This window comes from Antedon bifida, chromosome 8 (assembly GCF_963402885.1).
Source record: "Antedon bifida chromosome 8, ecAntBifi1.1, whole genome shotgun sequence".
In the NCBI taxonomy this organism is placed as follows: Eukaryota; Metazoa; Echinodermata; class Crinoidea; order Comatulida; family Antedonidae; genus Antedon; species Antedon bifida.
The window spans coordinates 576,265-592,494 of NC_136233.1; the positions used below are offsets into that span (position 1 = coordinate 576,265).

Sequence of the window (16,230 nt, forward strand, 5' to 3'; positions counted from 1 at the left end):
AGTGTGTCACATATTTGTGTGGGATGCACCTGTAATATGTTAAGGTTAAGTTTGCTTGTGGCCTATTACAGGCATCACATTTGATAACATATGTCACTGTATCATAGAATTTGCCTATGATATAAATTATAGATACAGTAACTAAAATCAGCTACTGTATGCATCTAAAACAATGTATTTGTAGAAACCTTTGATACATACATCCTGTTTTTAATATTTCAAAGTTCACAACAAACACATATGTTATTTTTGCCATATTTTCTATTGTTTATAGAACAATAGTCAAACTCATAACAAATGAATAATTGAATAACATCATTCATGAATTAATCCTTGGGTTTAAAGTTCTTATTGTCTATAAATACTGTAATGGTGCGCCATGGTTTTAAAGTGTAAGTGCTTGAGAAAACAGGTCCATACTTAAGTACAAACCTAGAGAGTGTGTACGTACTGCAGTAGAAGTCTACCTGTTTTAATTCTTTTCAGTTTTTATGATGGTAAGTATCACAATAATTAGTTTTAATACTAGTAATTAACTTTGGTAACATTGTATTATTTCACCCACAGTACCCATCCTTCCCCTTCCTTTTATTTTGTTTCTTTGCACTCCCCAATTGCCCTATTTCATCCCCATTTTTCTTTTGCCACTCCCAGTTTCCCTTCTCTATCCTCCTTTCTCCCTCTCTATCCTTACCCTCTCCTCTCTATCCTCGTTTCCCCTCTCCATCCCCCGTTTCTCCCCCTCTCTTCCCCAAATATTTTTCTTATTTACCCACTGATAACCATCACATATAGCTCATATCAACTTACTAGCATATTGACTTTAATGTCTGATTATAGACATTATACACATCCTCTGTCTGTATTAAATGTTTGAAAATAGGAACCTACTGTTGTATAGATACAAAGTAAACACTTCCTCAAAAGCGGAACAAAGTCCATAAAATGTCGAACAGAATTCAATGGTTTTGTTCACCTACTATATTGGTTTTGACTGTATTAATAATAGATTGCAATCTTTATGTGTTGTTATAGATAAAGATTCAACATATACATTTGATTGCTGTTTTCATACAAATTCTATAGATGAAGTGGGCCGTGTGTGTTGTATTGTACTTCGTTGAGGAATTTGCTATCTATTGAGTTGAGGTAATATTTGATGTTTTTTTTATAGGTAAGGCTTTAGTTATCAATGCAAAGTATTTAGGCAAACTAAGGCTTGGTTGTAGGTTTACAGGTAGGTTTTCATTGCTTGCTTTTTTATTGTTACAATAGGCTGAAATGGTATGCTATACAGATCCTACATACTGTATAGTAAACTATATCTATGGCTATAAAAAGTACTGTGATAGAATTGTACAGTGTTGGTCTATATTGAAGCCCATATGGTGAGACTCAAGAACATCTGTGTACTGTAGATAAGTGCATGTTTATACAGATTCAGTTCGTCATATTGTCATTCAATTCTTTACAATAGTTTATTGTTTAGTTTTCTATCCGGTGTTTGTAGGCTCTACATTGGCTAGATGGTGAGTCCTGTATCATACATAGTGTAGTAAAACAAACTGGAGGAGCCTATCGTACTAAAACCTCTGCATTAGTTCCTTTACAGTCTTATCCTCCACAGTATTTGTCAACCAGGTACTTATTTAAAGCTTAGTTTTAGTCATTTTGTTGTGAATTGAACCCAGGTCTTTCTTGTGTAATCAAGTGTCCTAACCACTCGGCTCTTACAGAGTCTCACAATGACATGAATGTACACATTCATGTGCAAGTACAGATGAATACTAATCCTTTTCAATCTCCATCTTTTACTAATCTGTTTTAAAGTTCATCTGAAATCAGGATATTTACAAAGGAGCATTTAACTGTATTTGCAACTCTATGTTATTTGAAAGGTAATTTGACCACATTTGATAAACATATGTACGGATCTATTTATGATAGGGACTTACTATCATCAACAACATGCGTTTCAATGTCATCTGTATTTTCATCAATTTCTCATTCAAATGAATACTTTTTCGTTAATATCGTCAATTGCTATTATTTTCATTAGTATCAATTTTATTATCATCATTGTTATTATAGTTTTAGCATTTTTAAAGTTTTTTTTATGATAATAAATGACGTATAAATCAACTTTATAATCATTATTAAAATAATAAACGTAATTTGTTCTATTAACATTTTGTAAACTGATGAAATCTTTTTCCTTCTTTTTTAATTGCCCCATGAATTAAGGATGAATTAAATATATTGATTGATAATTTACATGATCATCCAATACTGTATTTTTTCTAGATCATGGGTAACCAGCCTTCCAGTGACAAGAGCAATAATGGGTCTTTAAGTAAAGACTCGCCACTTAGGAGATCAAACTACTTTAGAAAGAGTAATTTCCGCAGTGGCGGTCGAAGAAAGAAGAAGCATGCGTCACCAGGGACCCCCACCAAGACAGGGTCTCTTCGTTCATCTCTCAAATCATCAGGCCCAGAAAAAAAAACTTCACCAGGTGAGTATACTCATCTCTAAGTAAGCCTACCTGTATTATTGTTGGTCAATAGTCGACACACCCATTCCATAAAGGCTTTTGTCAGTACCCCACTTTTTTTAAATAAATCAAATTTGAAAGTAATTTCTTCTTTCCAATGTTAAATCTGAAGATATACAGTATGTAATTTTGAAACCTCTTCCCTCACGTTCCACCCAAATCTAAAAACTTAAAGTTTCATGTAAATTCTGCTTGTTTTCATTATTTTAGAACTGATAAATGGACCTGTTGCTAACCGTTTCCATAGTGACAATGGAAGGATGTCTCCAAGAAAGCTTGAACCATGGAAGCTGGAAGCGCCCCCAGACACAGGTACAGGCTTTTAGGAATTTGTCATGTAGAACCTGAAATACTACATTATGCTCTGTTGCATGTTATGTGCCATAAAATGTTTATTTGATTATAAAATTGTAACTTTTATTTTCAGGTGGGCAGTTGTTTGTGAAAGCAGTTGAGCTCCATTGTCTGACCAACAAAGGGTTCCACAGCACAGAGGAATATCAAACAAAAGATTTGATCATCCGCCGTGGTCAGGATTTCCAGATTAGTGTGCTGTTAGACCGTCCATTTCAAGAGAACACTGACTTTATTACCATACAAATGAGAACAGGTATTGTGTCTCCTCTACTACTTGTTCGTATCATTTAGTTTAAGAGCAAATCCATACTCATACATTTGCCTGAAAATGGGTAACAATTTGGTAAATTTAAACAAATAACTTTGTGGTCATTTAAATGCTGTTAAGCTCTGTCTACACTATCAAACTTTATGTGACAAAAAATGTGATATGCCCATATATGGACACGATGATGTCATATCACTATCACTACCAATAAGGTCTTTTTTCAAAGAACTTTTATATTAAACAATATTCCAATTGAAGAAAGTGATTAAGGATTTTATTAGAAGAAATCACACTTTTTTTTGTCAAACTAATTTGATAGTGTAGACAAAGCTTTATAAAATACAATATTTCTATTTTACAGGAACAGTTCATAAAATTAGTGACGGCACTTTAGTTCAAATACCAATGGTAAAAGAATCAAATAAAAACAGTTGGAATGCTACAATAAAGAGCATTGAGAATTGCTGTTTAACCTTGATGATATGGTGTCCGGTAGCAGCACTAGTTGGACGGTATAGGTTGATGATGAAAACAAGAGTACAACGAGAAGGACTTCCAGAGAGGTCATTTATATATGAACAAGAAGAACCTATCTATATACTGTTTAATCCCTGGTGTGAAGGTAGTGTAATCTCTCTATATATATTTACTGAGATATCAGTATATCTATATATTTGTATTGAGATCTGGATATCAATTAAAAGAAGTATAAATTCGTTTTTCTTGTAATCGATGAAGAAAAATATTCTATAAAGCAACATTTGTTTTTAACCCAAAACTTTTTGATTATTTCAAATTTTTTAAAGTTGTTGGTCAATTTCTGTTCTGTTCTGTTCTGTTGGTCGATTTTTTTTTTTTACGGGGAGGGGTTGCGGTTGTTGGTAACCACCTGGTTGGTATTTCATCACCTTTTATATTTCTGTCTCTTGTATTTGGCAGAAATTAGAATTATGATGAATCCATTTGAACAATACCAATTAAACCGACTATTGTTTTTAAGTAGAATATTATTCATTGTATTGCACATACATACAGATTATTTTCATTATATTCAGAGTAGAGCATTCTGAAATCACTATATTTGATTAGAAAACCCATCATAGAATAATACATTCATTATATTTTAATGTAATAACTATTATTGCTTTGTTAATAAGTAGAGTTCACCAAATCTTAAATGAAACAATTTCGGTAAAACTTGATTACAATTGATCAGCAATATCCTAGTTCAAAGTGCAGCATTAAACCCTTTTATTGTTATTGAGTATATAAACGCTATTATGTAAATGGTATACAGAAAGTAATACATAAAATATTGTAAGTAGGTTAGGGTTACCATGTGGAAAAGTAATACAGATATAATAATATACAATTAAATACGATAAAATTCCTAATGCATAATTCAAAATTAATGAATAGTTCTTGTACCAAAATTTGTCTTACCACAAAACAAAGCCTTCTAACTAACTTTTTAAAATTCAAGGGTTAAAAGCAGAGCTTCTAGTTGATGAAATATTTATTATTTATCTTTCAAAATTGTCTGATTCATAGATGATGCTGTTTATCTCAGCACAGATGTTGAACGCAAAGAATATATTCAATGCGATACTGGTTATATCTGGTTTGGAACTGCCAAGCAACTCAGAAAAAGAGCTTGGGATTTTGCTCAGGTTTGTTTTAACTTGTCTTGTTTTCTTAACTATATTGGACAAAGTTGTCGAAGCTGCTTAAATAATCATGCTGGTAACAACATTATTAATTGCAAATAATCAACAACATTTTAATTAAAATGAAATTAAACTTCTTTTTTTTCAGTTTGATGAAGGAGTTCTGAGGTGTATGATGTTCATGATTGAATCTAGAGTCAAAGTTGCATCACGAAACGATCCAGTTAAAGTCTGTCAAATTCTATGTGATGTGGTAAATATCAATTTATGCACTAATTATTGGTCAGTGATTATCAGTAATTATTCATTTGTGATTTGTTTCACAGGACTTGTCTTTTAACAAATTGACACATTTAGATGTGTTATACAGTATGTATGTATCTTAGTGTGTAAAAGTGTGCTGTAAATAACACACACCTCAAGGGCATTTTATGTGAGTGTATAGTGTTTTGTCAAATAAACTCACAGATTGCCTCTTATTCTATTTTGCCCCTGCAGTTGAATGGTCATAATGAATACGGTGTTATGGAAAGTCGGTACAATAATAAATATTCTTTTGCAACTCCTCCGACAACATGGAACAGTAGCCGTAGGATATTGGAAGAGTATATGCGAACCCAGAGACCGGTCAGATATGGACAATGCTGGACACTGGCTGGATTACTGACCACAAGTAGGGTTCATCATTGTATATCTAATCTTGTACATGTATCAGTTTTGTTTGTGAACCAGATAAAAATGATTTCTGATTTCCAGTAAATTCCAGCATGTACTGACTAGAACAATTGGGATCGCTTCACTGAAGTTAAAAATGAACTATTTTGTTTTTCACTCATAGTTCAGACTATCAACCATTCCTAGTATTTATTTCACATGCTAATTCATCAGACAATATCCACCATTTTGATTTCAGTGTGTCGCTGTGTTGGGATTCCTTCACGATGCGTCACCAGCTTCAACTGTAACCATGACACCGAACAAGACACAACAGTTAACGTCCATTTTGATTCCAATTCAAATCAACCAATAGAAAACCTGAATGATCAATCCCTTTGGTAAGCTCTTCATGCTTTCTTTATCCTTGCAAACAAGTAAATATAAACAAAACAATGAGCTGACATCAGATTCGCCTAATAGACTGGATCAGTTGATTTTTTAGGAATGCTTAAATTAACATTTTATTACTTGGTAGGTTCTTCCATGTTTGGAACGAGGTGTGGATGACAAGAAAGGATCTACCGCACGGTTATGACGGATGGCAAGCACTTGACCCGACCCCTCAAGAAACTAACAAAGGTATTTTTGTTTATCACACCCCCTTCCCCAAATTTTTTGGCGCTGAGCTGTGTGCTATAGCTGCCTTTACATTGCTCCTGGAAATTTTAATTAATTTCCACTTTTTTGACCATATTTTTATTGATTCAATGTAATTGTTTCAACATTGAATCCAGAAGATGACTTATTTTCCTCAATATTTCACTTCTGCTTCTCATTTTAGTGTTTTTAGTAGTGATTTTTGTAGGCTTCAAACTGGTGGAGTACAGCCTACTTGTTCTGAATGGTTCACTGTTGGTAAGCCCTTTTGGCCCCCTCAACCTGATGTAAACATTAGGCCTAGCCCTGTGCTATGCTGGCCTAGGCCTAGCCCCATTAATTCCTTTGGTGTCTATCCATCTCTCTATACTGGGCCTAGCCCTGTATCTACCTTTGACTTGCGTGTGTATAGTAGGGGTACGCTACTACAACTTCGAAATTGTCGTAGACAATGGATTTCCCCCTCTACATATCAGGTGTTGAAAGAATGCGGTATTTTCAGATCATACCGTGGCTGTAGGGCTGGTAAAAGAGTTACTATTCGGAAACCTATACCTGTTCTTTCTACCCAGCATTCTTTACCTAAAGCAGGTCGTGGTGTCAACTTTACCAACTTATGCTACCCCACCACCATCAGCCATCGCCTGCCCAGTCACTCGGGTGCTAAGATTAACTTAGCCACATGGAATGCCAGATCTATTAGGGCCAAGAACAAATCAACTGCGCTCTGTGATTTTATCATTGATAATCATCTTGATACACTGGCTGTTGTGGAGACATGGCTGACGGGTGATAGTAGAGATGATCGCACCATTGCTGATATAAAAACAACACTGCCTAACTACAATGTTGTTCATACCCCTCGGACTCATGGCCGGGGTGGTGGCATTGCAGTCATTGTTCGTGATGGTATTCAGATACATTGTTGCGAGTCTCCTCCTTTCAAATCCATGGAATGCTCAAAGATTACTTTGGCTTCTTTTTCTTCCTCTTTTCAGCTTGTGGTTGTCTATAGGGTTCCTCCAAATGCCAAAAACAAATTAACCTCATCTATGTTCATTAATGAATTTTCTTCTTTACTAGAATCATTAAGTGTGAACTCCTCCAAGTTAGTCATTTTAGGCGATTTTAACTTTCATGTTGATAATTCTAACAACAGGGATGCTGTATTGTTCCTCAACACTCTTGAGACATTCGATTTATATCAGCACATCCATGACCCAACTCACATCGCCAACCATACTTTAGATTTACTTATCTCCCGCAAAGAATCTGACCTGCTTAGCAAAATATCCATCCAACATGGTATGCCTTCGGACCATCATGCCATTAAGTGTCAGGTTAACATTAATCGTCCTGGGCCCAGCATAACACAAGTAGTTTCACGAAATGTCAAAAACATAGACATCGTCAAATTCCAGTCTGATGTTCTTGATTCTCTCTCACAATGTTCCCTGGCCTCTGACATTGATTCTATGGTGAAGGGGTATAATGTGTCGTTACAGAAAATATTAGATTCTCATTCTCCACCTGTGCTTCGCACTCTTGTGCTTCGCCCTCATGCACCCTGGTATACAGGTGAACATCGTTCAATGAAGCAGGAGCGTCGACGTCTGGAGCGCAAGTGGCTGAAATCTGGTCTCATGGTAGACAAACAACTGTACCATAATCAGTGCACTAACTACAATGAACATCTTTATAAGGCCAAGACGGAGTATCACAAAGATGAGGTATTAGGATGTGATCAACGCAAGTTATTCCGTGTTGTTGACAAGTTAACATCTACTGCCATCTCTAGTCCTCTTCCAGCTCATGATGATGCTAAAACTCTTGCAAATCTATTCTCTGACTTTTTTAAGAATAAGATTGAGAGATATTGCAGAACTTTTTCATCAACCTCCCCTCATTATGTTGAATCTCAATCATGTAAAAGTAATTTCAATACCTTTGACCCTGTCTCTGCTGATGATTTACTTAATGTCATTAAGTCAGCCTCCATTACCTCTTGCTCCCTGGATCCGCTTCCTCTTAAATTATTTAAGACTTGTCTTCCTACCCTTCTTCCCTTCTTTACAAAAGTTGTCAACACCTCACTGAGCTCAGGTATCTTTCCATCTTCACTCAAACATGCCTGCATAACACCATTGTTAAAGAAGCCATCTTTGGATGTTGAGGAATTTGCAAGTTACAGACCCATTTCCAATCTTCCATTCCTTGGAAAAATTATTGAGAGGGTTGTGTCCAGTCAGCTGCAATCATATCTGAATAGAAATGGGTTATTTGCCACTAGACAATCCGCCTATCGTCCAAACCATAGTGTAGAATCTGCACTTCTTCTTGTGCATAATGATATTAGCATTGCACTTGACAACCATAATGAGGTTCTTATGGTCCTTTTAGACTTCAGTGCTGCTTTTGACACCATCAACCATAAGCAGTTATTACATCGTCTATCATCACGTTACGGTATCTCTGGAATTGGTCATAATTGGTTTGCATCATATCTAAATGATAGGTCCCAGTCCATTGTCATCAAGGATGTTTTGTCGAACCCGACTCTGCTTACAGTTGGTGTTCCACAAGGGTCTGTGGTTGGTCCTCTTCTGTTTATTTTATTTACCGCCCCACTACTTGACCTTATTGAATCTCACAATGTGAAGTGTATGGCGTACGCTGATGACACTCAGCTTTATGTCACTTTCAACCCTAATCAGCGTAATTCTGCTGTCAGTAAACTTGAATCCTGTATTGCCGAAGTCAGAGCATGGTGTCAATCTAACAACCTGGTTATGAATGATGCTAAAACAGAACTTATTCATTTTTCTTCTCGTTTTAAGCCTGCGTGTTGGACTGCCTCTGTTAAGATTGGTAATTCTTTCATTCAACCATCGTCATCCTGTAGAAACCTTGGAGTTGTCATGGATTCAACGCTTTGTATGTCCAATCAGGTACATAACATCTGCAAAGCTGGGCTTCACGCTATTCGTAAAATTGGAAGCATTCGGAAGTACCTGGATTCAAGATCAACTGAGATTCTTGTTCACGCCTTTGTTACATCAAGGCTAGACTGTTGTAACTCATTACTTTATGGCTTACCAGCAAAGGATATCTCTAAAATTCAGCGAGTCCAGAACACAGCTGCCCGATTGGTCGTTCAAAGCCCCATAAGGCAACATATCACACCTGTGCTGAGACAGCTTCACTGGCTTCCGGTAACACAAAGAATTACATTCAAGATCCTGCTCTTTGTTTTCAAAGCTCTTCATAATTCTTCATCTAAGTTCATTTCTGAACTTATTCAACCTTATGTTCCTAAGCGGTCTCTGAGATCTCGATCTGAGTCTCTTCTTGCCCATATATTTCATCCCTCCACTAAGTTTTATGGAAATCGTTCATTTTCTTCGGCATCCGTTTCTCTATGGAATGCGTTGCCTATTGAAATCCGTCAGGCTACTTCCACCAGTGTCTTCAAATCTCTCCTCAAAACCCACCTTTTTAATTTGTAATTTTTCAAAATTTTCTGTCTTTGTAAAGCGCATTGAGGCTTTCAGCATAATGCGCTATATCAAGTACCAGTTATTATTATTATACCCTCCAGTACTTTACGCAGGCTTCTAGAGTATAAGGGCCTGATAAGATTATATGAGTGCCTTTTGGTGACAGCTGTATGTCAATTAGGCTGTAAGATTTATAACATTTAATATTTAGTTATACTTGATTGAATTGAAACAGGTTCAGTACCATTGAGTGCTATAAAACAAGGTCATCTATATTACCCAAGAGACACCAATCAGGTTATTCTCCCACATTTAAGTTTGGCAAAGATGAAATTTTAACACCTTTTTATAAATTGAAACAGGTCTTCGTAGCATTGGTCCAGTACCATTGAATGCTGTAAAACAAGGTCATCTATATTACCCACATGACACCAATCAGCTGTTTACTTCAGTCAACTCATTCACAACATTTTGGACTTGCTTGGAGGAATTTGGTGTGTACAGAAATATGACTGTTGCACAGCAAGAAGATGTCAAAGGTCAATCCATCTTCACAAAGCAACCAGGAAAGAGTGAACCAGAGGATATCACAAACCTGTACAGGCATCCTAAAGGTACCATTATTCTATTTAACAATTATTAATTGACTATAACCATTAATTAACATTCTTCATCTTGCTTTAAAGTTAAAAATCAAAAAACCTCACAACTTCAAATCCTGCTGTACCTAATCTTAAAATAATTGATGATCATTAGGAAAAACATAAACCTTTAAGATTTCCTTATGACTATTTCCTTTCATTATTGATATATTATGGTGTCTTATTTCGCAGGAAGCAAAGATTACAAGATGACGATGCAGACAGCAAATGAACTAGGTATCCAAGCAGTGGAGGAAAGAAATGGTGAACAAATACATGATGTCATCATCACAATTGAGACCCCTAGTGATGTAGTTGTAGCAGGAGACTTTGATATTACTATTACAATGCATAATACAAGTTCAGAGGAGAGGAATGTAGATGCTAAGCTTTTGGTGTTTGTAAGTTATCCATTTGTAAAATACAGTTGAAAATATTCAAAAAGAAAATTCTATCCTTTTGGTGTTTCTATATGCCAATCGTTTCCAAATGGGATTTGAGTCTAAGGACGTTGATGTTTTGTGTGAAAAAGTTTATCGGAATGATCAAAATGGTCTAAACCGTTTCCAAATGTGATTTGAGGTTATTCTAAGCACTTTGACTTTGTTATACAATAGTTTACTAGTAAATATTATATCATTTTCACAAACACCAGCGTTTTGTGTGTGTATGCTGCAGAGTTTGCTAGGCAATGTAAAAGAGTTTGTTGTGTGACTTTACCGGTGATAGCTAGGCAATCAACAAAACTTGCACAATACTGGATTTTTTTACATTGATCTTCTTAGTCATGCTTCTACACTGGTGTTACCAAGGCACGGTGCAAAGAAGAATTGCTAGCTGTTAAGTTAAAACCAAGTGAAAGTAAGTTTTTAATAATCAAATCTTATTGTTGTAATCATTATCATAGTGATTTATAGTATCATCATAATATGGATAAGGATATTAAATGTCCACAATTATGATAAACATCATCAACTTAAACGCTCTGTACGTCTTTGAGTAAGCATGTATAGGTTCGCATGTGACAAGTTCTGTTTATGATGATAAACATTTCATCAATCTGAATTCAAGAAGTAAGGATCCAGATCTTTCCCAAACCTTCACCTTCTTGATTAAAGTCTTCTTGCAATTGTTTAGTTTTACCTGTGTACCGCTATTTACCTCAATTTTGACACATCTTTAGCATTAATTATGGATCCTGGTATGTACCTACCATACAGTATCAATGCATACTGCTTCTTCCAGGTTGAACCTTTAGTACAGAGTACAGAGGACACACATACATATCAATCTCTGTCCTGATGTATATTTATTTTGTTTTTGTGTAAAGCTAGTTCATCAGTTGTACACATGGCTGCATCAGACTACATGATGCAGCTAGCAGATCACAGTTGTTTAAAGATTTACCTGGTTGGTACAATTGAAGAAACTAAAACCAAGCTCATTGCTCAATCTGATATGTGTCTTGCTCGTCCGGAACTTGAAATAACTGTAAGATAGTTTTTTGATATTTAAAGATATTCTTCTTAAAAAGAAGCCCCTAGATTTGTTAGAAGTCATCTGAAAAATAACCCTTGTAAACTTCTAACACCTGGCCAAAACAAGTAGTGCATTAGTAGGAAAAATAAAATGTTGTTACAAAATAAATCTCCCAAATCGAATTCCCAATGTTTTCATAATTTTAGTTAGCCATCGGCGGTCCACTTAGCATGTTGCTCTCCATCTCTGATAAAAAAACTTTTAAATCTTCTTCTAGCTTAAGAACACAGAAGGATTGAAAGCTGATGAGATATTCTTTGCCGTCTTCCATTTTATGAACCCAGTGAGCATGACACTCACCAATTGTAAACTATCAGTTGATGGTTGTGGGGTAGAGGCTGTGAAATCAGTTGACCTACCGTAAGTACATTCACATGCTGTATATTTCACCTATATTTCAATTACTACATTTGTATTTATATTTCAATTACTACATTTCCTATTATGTTATTATTTTGTGTGTGTTATGTTAATTGTAGAGATATTGAACCGTTCCAAAATCTCAAGACTAAGATGAAGCTAAGATTAATTAAAGGAGGTCATCAAACATTAATTGCTGGTTTTACCTGTGATCAAATCAACAATGTAACTGGCTATATCGAGCTTGATATTGAACGCCTTGTCTAGAGCTCTACTCAACAACACAAGTGATTTCTAAAAAGGGTAAAGGGTAGACAGAGAGGAGTTTAGAGAAACCCTCAAGGTGTAAACCCAGTTTTGCTGATTGAGAGGGCTATCATCCCTGGTACCATACAGTGATGCCATTTGTATGTGTTTTTATCTGTGTTTGTTGTTTGTGTGTGATATCAAAATGAATCAACCAATATGAGAATTCTCTTTCGAGAAAAATCATTTATTCAAATCAAGAAAACATTGCACAACATATAATATCTTAGAATTATTTGTTATTGTACTTTATTTTCCTAATGTTGAGGTCAAGGGTCAAGGTGTTCTCCCCATCACCTCTGGACCCTTTGCAAGTGCTGTCACTCTATGAGAGATTGTGTGCTAATTGAAGAAACAAGAAAGTGCCACTCTGCAATTTCAAGTTTTCTATAAGGTAGTTTTTAGTTATCTTAAAGCTTTTCTTACATTTTCTTACATATCATTTTCTTACATATCATTTTCTTACATATCATTTTCTAACATATCATTTTCTTACATATCATTTTTTAACATATCATTTTCTTGCATATCATTTTCTTACATATCATTTTTTAACATATCATTTTCTTACATATCATTTTCTTACATATCATTTTCTTACATATCATTTTCTAACATATCATTTTCTTACATATCATTTTCTAACATATCATTTTCTTACATATCATTTTTTAACATATCATTTTCTTGCATATCATTTTCTTACATATCATTTTTTTACATATCATTTTCTTACATATCATTTTCTTACATTTTTATTTGGAGTACTTCCGTTAGATTCTGCTAACAATGATGTCATAGGATAGTCAGATAAAGTTCATTCTACTCCTTATATGGTAATTCAAAGCAGTTTAGGAACTTTTAGGTAATTATTTTTTTTATCATGTCTCATTTACTTTATCCTTCCAACCTTAATAGAAATCTTTGAATTTTACTGAATTGTACATTATGCAGAAAATATTTATAATTTTTTTGTTTTGCTTTAACTTTCAAACATATTTTTTTTTAAACACGATACAATACAAATATTTCATTTTAGTTTAATACAATAATAGAGTTTCACATATTTTAAATATTTATACACAATTATAAATAGAATGTTGTTTAATAATAAATAGAAAATCTTATAATTTATTTCAATATTACTAGGCTTTATTGGCCGTAAATAAAGATTAATGTAATTGTACATAATTATAATATAAATTTTAATAAATGTAATACAAATTGTATCTTCATTACAACATTTCCAATTGTTTTGTACTGATATTTTTAGCAAAACGCTGACAAACTTTTATTTACAATCCCAGATTTTGTCAAGAAACGTTTTGCAAAGTCTGTGTAGAAGGCGACAATTGTTTTGTTAACTTAAGAATTATTTGATACCTGTAAATTAGATACATCTGTTTGAAATCCTTTACAGCGGCAGACGATCTTCTTAAAGTTATTTTTAAATATTGGTTTTGTTATCGCATACAGCAACGGGTTGATGGTTGAGTTGCACCAGAGTACATAGTTGACCAACTCCCAAACCGTACTGCTGACACAATCGTCACAAGTTACGGACGTTATCGAAGTGATGTAAAGAGGTAGTCTGCAAATTAAAAACGCGCTCACTAAAATCGATAGATTTTTAGCTGCGCGTCTGTGCTTGTTCAACATTTGAGTGCTGTTTGATTTTTCACTTTTTTCAGAAACGAACGCGACTTGGTTTTTACTAACCAAACCTTGCGATCTTTTACGAATGTTAATATAAATTATTACATTAAAAACAACAATCGCTGTGAATGGAATTACAAATTCGATTACAAACAAAATTGAATTAAACGCTACGCTACCAAGCGCTTCTAATTCGCACTCTTGGGTATAATCCACCCAGTTTTCACCAATCCATATCGTCCACTTGAACACTGTTAACAAGTAAAATGTTATCACCATCGTCCAACTGGATATTATCATGATTAAGACGCGTGTCAGACTCTGGAATTTAAAATATTGTAACTCTTTAGTAACGAGCCAATACCGGTCTAAACTGATGAACACCATTGATATGACAGACATGAAACACGCGATGTAGTCTGCTACAAGAAAGAACTGACATACACTCTTGCCGAATGGCCAATGATCGCTGAGAACCCAGAGCGAGTTGAGCGGTAAGGATATTGCTCCTACGATAAGATCCGCTACAGACAGCATTAAAACAAACCAGTTGTCGTATCGCTTTCTGATATTGACATCTGTGATGAAACTAAGTATCACCAGCAGATTTCCAAATACAGTTACAGCGCACAAAGAAAACAAAATGAACGATAGTACAATTGCTGATGGTAGCGGGAATGCGTAGAATGAATCGTCGCCGCCGCCACTGTCGTCATTGAAGCCGCTTCCATTGCCGTAAGTGACTAACGGAGTATTTATTCCAAATACAACAGTAGAGAAACCAACAGTATCCACATCGCTGGGTAAAATAGTCGAGTTATTGGTGGACATTTTATCGTTTTTGGAGCTGCACGACGCTTACACAAAAACTGACGTATTTTACTGCTGCCGCGTACTTTTCAGCCAGTCAACAAACCGATGACGAATGAAGAAATTGTATTTTAAACCGTCATTTTGCTCGTCTTTTCTACGAAAAAAGTAATTTCATAAATTATATTTCTTCATTAGTGTGCATCCATTAGTGCGCGCTGTCGTCGTTCATAAATCAAACTCTCTAAGAAAGAATTTGATCTCATTACAGAGTTAATATATATATTATTAAACCGATATGAATCCAGCACGGCAAGGTTCGACCAAACTGATAGAAATTGGAATTAAAGGTTTTTAATACCTATCTGAGTTGATGTATAATTATTGCATCAATTTATAGCGTGGCTTCACTTGTAACAAACAAGTTTATGATCCATTTTGCTGTGCGATTATTGTCCTCTCTGTATCATTAGATTAATTTGAGATCGTTTCTGAAAAGAAAGTGCATTTTATTGTAATTAATGTGCACGTAATAAGTCCTTTCATTGGTGGAATCGTATAATAATTTTATTATTGATCTTTAATTATCATGTATCAAATTACATTGTTTAATTTATTTTTTTTTAGAATATTATATTTCTTACTTGTTGATTCGATAGATTTTGTGTAAAAAAGTAATCACTAAAAGTAGCACATCGATTTTCCGGATCTTATTCTAGCATTATTATCCAAATTAGTATTATTTGAATTGAACAAAAATTACTTACGGGAAATCTAAGAACATTCTTAGAAGCGTTTATAGAACGTGACTTTTCTACGGTTTCTTATTTAATATAATAATTATGATGATCTTTTGAAATAATAACTATTATAATAATCATGTCATATCAAATAATCTACCAAAGTATCACATTATTACTTGCTATATTGGTCACATGTAGAGCGTGAGAGATCCAATAAATTATCCATGTTTTCCGTGAACAACGCAGTTAAATACTGTATATCGTTTTTTTCACAGGAAAGTGTAACAATTTTAAATACGGATGTAACGTAATAGCTTGCGGAACGTTGCTAAAACATAGTGTTTCTTTAGTCGCCTGCAACGCGACTCTACAGCTCACTATGTCGGTAGGTCGGTTGGTCGGTAAACACTAACTTAAGGACGCGACTGCAGCCATGTATATGGCCTTGTTATCTCTGATGTCCACCAGACACAAACTCGTGCAATACTACAGATATTTCCAATGTTGTTATTGATATT

The 16,230-nt window shown here is 34.7% G+C and overlaps 2 protein-coding genes across 4 annotated transcripts; one reads left to right on the forward strand and one right to left on the reverse strand.

Annotated features, from left to right (window-relative positions):
* The first annotated feature begins 427 nt into the window (after positions 1 to 427).
* LOC144849940 (protein-glutamine gamma-glutamyltransferase 4-like) lies at positions 428 to 13,180 on the forward strand. Of its 3 annotated transcripts, none has more exons than XM_078707075.1 (17): positions 428 to 497; positions 1,087 to 1,149; positions 2,305 to 2,515; positions 2,765 to 2,866; positions 2,982 to 3,164; positions 3,541 to 3,801; positions 4,731 to 4,849; positions 4,995 to 5,099; positions 5,345 to 5,519; positions 5,760 to 5,901; positions 6,039 to 6,142; positions 10,020 to 10,271; positions 10,491 to 10,699; positions 11,084 to 11,159; positions 11,629 to 11,789; positions 12,055 to 12,197; positions 12,317 to 13,180. In XM_078707075.1, the coding sequence occupies exons 3-17, from the start codon at positions 2,308 to 2,310 to the stop codon at positions 12,462 to 12,464; spliced, it is 2,388 nt and encodes a 795-aa protein (XP_078563201.1). In that variant the 5' UTR covers positions 428 to 497; positions 1,087 to 1,149; positions 2,305 to 2,307; the 3' UTR covers positions 12,465 to 13,180. The 3 variants fall into 3 exon arrangements, with proteins under 3 accessions (XP_078563201.1, XP_078563198.1, XP_078563199.1); XM_078707072.1 differs by having other exon boundaries at positions 436 to 497; positions 1,036 to 1,149; XM_078707073.1 differs by lacking the exon at positions 428 to 497 and having other exon boundaries at positions 941 to 1,149.
* A 688-nt stretch (positions 13,181 to 13,868) lies between these two features.
* LOC144850477 (histamine H4 receptor-like) lies at positions 13,869 to 14,990 on the reverse strand. The gene has a single exon (XM_078707758.1). The coding sequence runs from the start codon at positions 14,988 to 14,990 to the stop codon at positions 13,869 to 13,871; it is 1,122 nt and encodes a 373-aa protein (XP_078563884.1).
* Between the last annotated feature and the right edge of the window lie 1,240 nt (positions 14,991 to 16,230).

What these genes read in the sequence shown, in the direction of transcription:
- LOC144849940 (XM_078707075.1), top strand. Translation starts at nt 2,308, where the DNA reads ATGGGTAACCAGCCTTCCAGTGACAAGAGCAATAATGGGTCTTTAAGT. An exon ending in GGCTGGATTACTGACCACAA is followed by an intron (nt 5,520 to 5,759) that starts GTAGGGTTCATC and finishes TTTTGATTTCAG; the next exon opens with TGTGTCGCTGTGTTGGGATT. An exon ending in CCCTCAAGAAACTAACAAAG is followed by an intron (nt 6,143 to 10,019) that starts GTATTTTTGTTT and finishes AAATTGAAACAG; the next exon opens with GTCTTCGTAGCATTGGTCCA.
- LOC144850477 (XM_078707758.1), bottom strand. Translation starts at nt 14,990, where the DNA reads ATGTCCACCAATAACTCGACTATTTTACCCAGCGATGTGGATACTGTT.